Below are 3,944 nucleotides of genomic sequence, written 5' to 3' on the forward strand. Positions count from 1 at the left end.
CATATTGTCTGTTGGTAGGGTGCGTGTATGAAGTGTCTACATTGTAAAATGTCTTCAAAGCGGAGCAACAGAATAAATTGCCAAGATAGTTTATCTATATGTTTGTCTGTAGGTAGGTTGTGTGGATGTTCAGTACATGAAATCTATCAAATTGAACTAAATTGGAACAAACACATGTTATCGCCGAGTTGGTGTGTCGTTTTGTTTGTCTGCTGAAAGGCAGCATTTGTTACTCAATCGGCCCTGCTTGGAAGATTCTGCAATCATCCTGTTCATGTAAATTCAACAGAGTTGCTAGGAAGTCCAGAGAGCAGATTGTTCCACCGTTGAGTTTCGGATAGCAAAAGCAACTCCCCGTTATGATGAAGTAAATTGATTTTTAGGACAAGCGGGCCGGTCGGATATTTGCAGAGCTCGTCACTGCGCGCTACTGGTCTTTGTAGGGCTTCGGCCCCGCCGATGCGTACACAGTCCGTGTCAATACACACAGTCAGGACCGCTTTCCTTCGTTGCCTGGATATGTCAATCTTTTCCCGCCATTTGCTCTATATAACACTTAATCTGCCTTCTTTTTCTTTAAAAGGATTTTTTTTTAAATGTATCACAGTGGTTTGAGCTTCTGAACTCTGCAAAGAATAGGCAGTACTAAACGTCGAAGTATGGGTATAGAATACATACATGATAAAGATCCCTACAATTATTTTTTAAGTAAATGTCTTTTAAAATCTCTTTTAAATGTTGAATAAATCTGTTCCTTATAAAAGAAACAGATTTATTGACTTTGGTTTAAGTCAAAATCGGAAATGAGAATTAATTCAATTGATATTACAAAATGAAAACATGCAGCCATGACATAAAAATAATGTCTACAAGTACATAGTTATTTATTAGTAGAAATTTCCAAAGAAAATGATGGTTTACACATCGCAAAAAAGCCCATGTACAGTTGACCTTGTCATAAAGGTACTGCCCAATCGTTGTCAGTATTTTTTTTACGATAGGTGCATATTTGTCCAAACGTTGATAAGACCTTTGGTTCCTAATGGAAACCTTTTGATCTACAGGTACTCTATTACATGTTGCCTAAACAAACTGATTTAGTGGGCCTCTATGCAAGATCAAACAGAATTTCTATGATCAATTTATCTTTGATCAAATATTAATGAAAGACTGAGTGGAGTTATCAAGGAGACAACCAAGTGGCGCGTAACAAAACAGAGGCATCAACAAACACGGCACCTTATAAGATCCAGCAATTCTAGCTTGGTAAAAGCTGAACGTGGTTGTTATTCTTTGAAGTATTTAGCATGTGTCCGATTTCAATCTCTTACCACAAAAGAATTTGTATTATAGCATTTAATTGCCCTATAAATCTAAAAGGCATAATCACATAAACATTCCGTCCAACTATTTAAGGGTTCCAAACTACAAGCAATCAATTTAAAATGTGATCCACACTAAACATAAACAGATCCCAATGTGGGCAATAAACATTATCCTTTAACACAAGATACCTTGTTTCATTCGAGCAATTGTGTAGGTGCCTTGAAAATTTAACATCTTACAATAGCATTTTTAGTTTTTCAGAAATGGGTTATAGCCACAATTATTGTCTGGTGCCTTAAAAGCTTGGTACTTGCAACCTGATGACCGGCTTCAAGGAACCTGACAAAAAGTGACTTGCTTGCTGCATTAGTTTTAATGTGACTAAAGAGGAAAGCAAATATACTCGTGATAATTTAATATGCTTTTCTTTAAATTATCAAAACTAGCTACAATCTTAAAGATATAGTCAGTCCGTATTTAAATTATCAAACTAGCTACAATCTTAAAGATAAAGTCAGTCCATATTTAGGGCAGGGCAACCGGGCGCCAAAGAGCCGGCAAGCCATAGACGGCACTTCGCCCCTTCCTGTGACCTTTTCCCTTACTCTTTTTTTCCCTTGCTCTTCTTCCCGTGGCTCTTCTTGCCGTGGCTCCTACTGCCATGGCTATGCCTATGACTGCCCTTACTGCTTTTACTCCCGCTGCTGCTGCTGCTGCTAGGTCTCCAAGGGTTTGGCGGCTGGGGCTTCGGAGGCTCTGGCTTTGGTGGCTGCGGCTTCGGAGGCTTTGGCTTGGAGGTTGGGGCTTTGGAGGCTTCGGTTTTGGCGGCTGTGGTCTATTACCTCCGCCTCCTCCACCTCCACCACCACCTCCTCCTCCACCACCTCCACCTCCTCCTCCACCACCTCCTCCTCCACCGCCTCCACCTCCACCACCACCTCCACCACCGCCTCCTCCACCAGGTCTATTACCTCCACCACCTCCACCTCCTCCTCCACCACCTCCTCCTCCACCGCCTCCACCTCCACCACCGCCTCCTCCACCTCCTCCACCAGGTCTATTACCTCCACCACCTCCTCCTCCACCTCCACCACCTCCACCCCCCTCCTCCACCAGGTTTGTTACCTCCACCTCCACCACCGCCTCCTCCTCCTCCACCACCGCCACCACCTCCACCTCCTCCCCTCCTCCACCAGGTCTGTTACAACCTCCACCAGGTCTATTTCCTCCACCTCCACCGCCACCACCTCCACCTCCTCCACCACCACCTCCACCACCACCTCCTCCACCAGGTCTATTTCCTCCACCAGGTCTATTTCCTCCACCTCCTCCTCCACCGCCACCACCTCCACCTCCTCCACCACCACCTCCACCACCACCTCCTCCACCAGGTCTATTTCCTCCACCAGGTCTATTTCCTCCACCGCCTCCACCTCCTCCACCACCACCTCCACCACCACCTCCTCCACCAGGTCTATTTCCTCCACCAGGTCTATTTCCTCCACCTCCTCCTCCACCGCCACCACCTCCACCTCCCCCGCCTCCTCCTCCTCCTCCTCCACCTCCACCACCACCTCCTCCACCAGGTCTATTTCCTCCACCAGGTCTATTTCCTCCACCTCCTCCTCCACCGCCACCACCTCCACCTCCCCCACCTCCACCACCACCTCCTCCACCAGGTCTATTTCCTCCACCAGGTCTATTTCCTCCACCAGGTCTATTTCCTCCACCTCCTCCTCCACCGCCACCACCTCCACCTCCCCCACCTCCACCTCCTCCTCCTCCACCTCCACCACCACCTCCTCCACCAGGTCTATTTCCTCCACCAGGTCTATTTCCTCCACCTCCTCCTCCACCGCCACCACCTCCACCTCCCCCACCTCCACCACCACCTCCTCCACCAGGTCTATTTCCTCCACCAGGTCTATTTCCTCCACCTCCTCCTCCACCGCCACCACCTCCACCTCCCCCACCTCCACCACCACCTCCTCCACCAGGTCTATTTCCTCCACCAGGTCTATTTCCTCCACCTCCTCCTCCACCGCCACCACCTCCACCTCCTCCACCACCACCTCCACCACCACCTCCTCCACCAGGTCTATTTCCTCCACCAGGTCTATTTCCTCCACCTCCTCCTCCACCGCCACCACCTCCACCTCCTCCACCACCACCTCCACCACCACCTCCTCCACCAGGTCTGTTTCCTCCACCTCCTCCTCCACCGCCACCACCTCCACCTCCCCCACCTCCTCCTCCCCCGCCACCACCTCCACCTCCTCCACCTCCACCGCCACCCCCCCTCCACCAGGTCTATTTCCTCCACCAGGTCTATTTCCTCCACCTCCTCCTCCCCCGCCACCACCTCCACCTCCTCCACCACCACCTCCACCACCACCTCCTCCACCAGGTCTATTTCCTCCACCTCCTCCTCCACCGCCACCACCTCCTCCACCACCTCCACCTCCACCACCTCCACCACCGCCCCAGCCTCCTCCTGCTCCCCAATTAAAAAAACGTTCATCGGGTTTGCTAGTCTCATCATCTGTTGTCTCTACTTCGTTCGTAGACATTCTCTCAAGCAGAGCCACCTTCCTTTGCTCCAAAAGGGCAGGTATTTC

The 3,944-nt window shown here is 49.7% G+C and overlaps 1 protein-coding gene across 1 annotated transcript; it reads left to right on the forward strand.

Annotated features, from left to right (window-relative positions):
• Positions 1 to 912: 912 nt before the first annotated feature.
• Positions 913 to 3,399, forward strand: LOC119724008 (uncharacterized protein DDB_G0271670-like; the record flags this gene model as incomplete). The annotated part of the gene is made up of 2 exons (XM_038194928.1): positions 913 to 963; positions 2,047 to 3,399. Coding segments are annotated over exons 1-2 (1,404 nt in total), but the record flags the coding sequence as incomplete, so codon positions are not given.
• Positions 3,400 to 3,944: the final 545 nt, after the last annotated feature.

This window comes from Patiria miniata, unplaced genomic scaffold, assembly GCF_015706575.1.
Source record: "Patiria miniata isolate m_02_andy unplaced genomic scaffold, ASM1570657v1 HiC_scaffold_17, whole genome shotgun sequence".
In the NCBI taxonomy this organism is placed as follows: Eukaryota; Metazoa; Echinodermata; class Asteroidea; order Valvatida; family Asterinidae; genus Patiria; species Patiria miniata.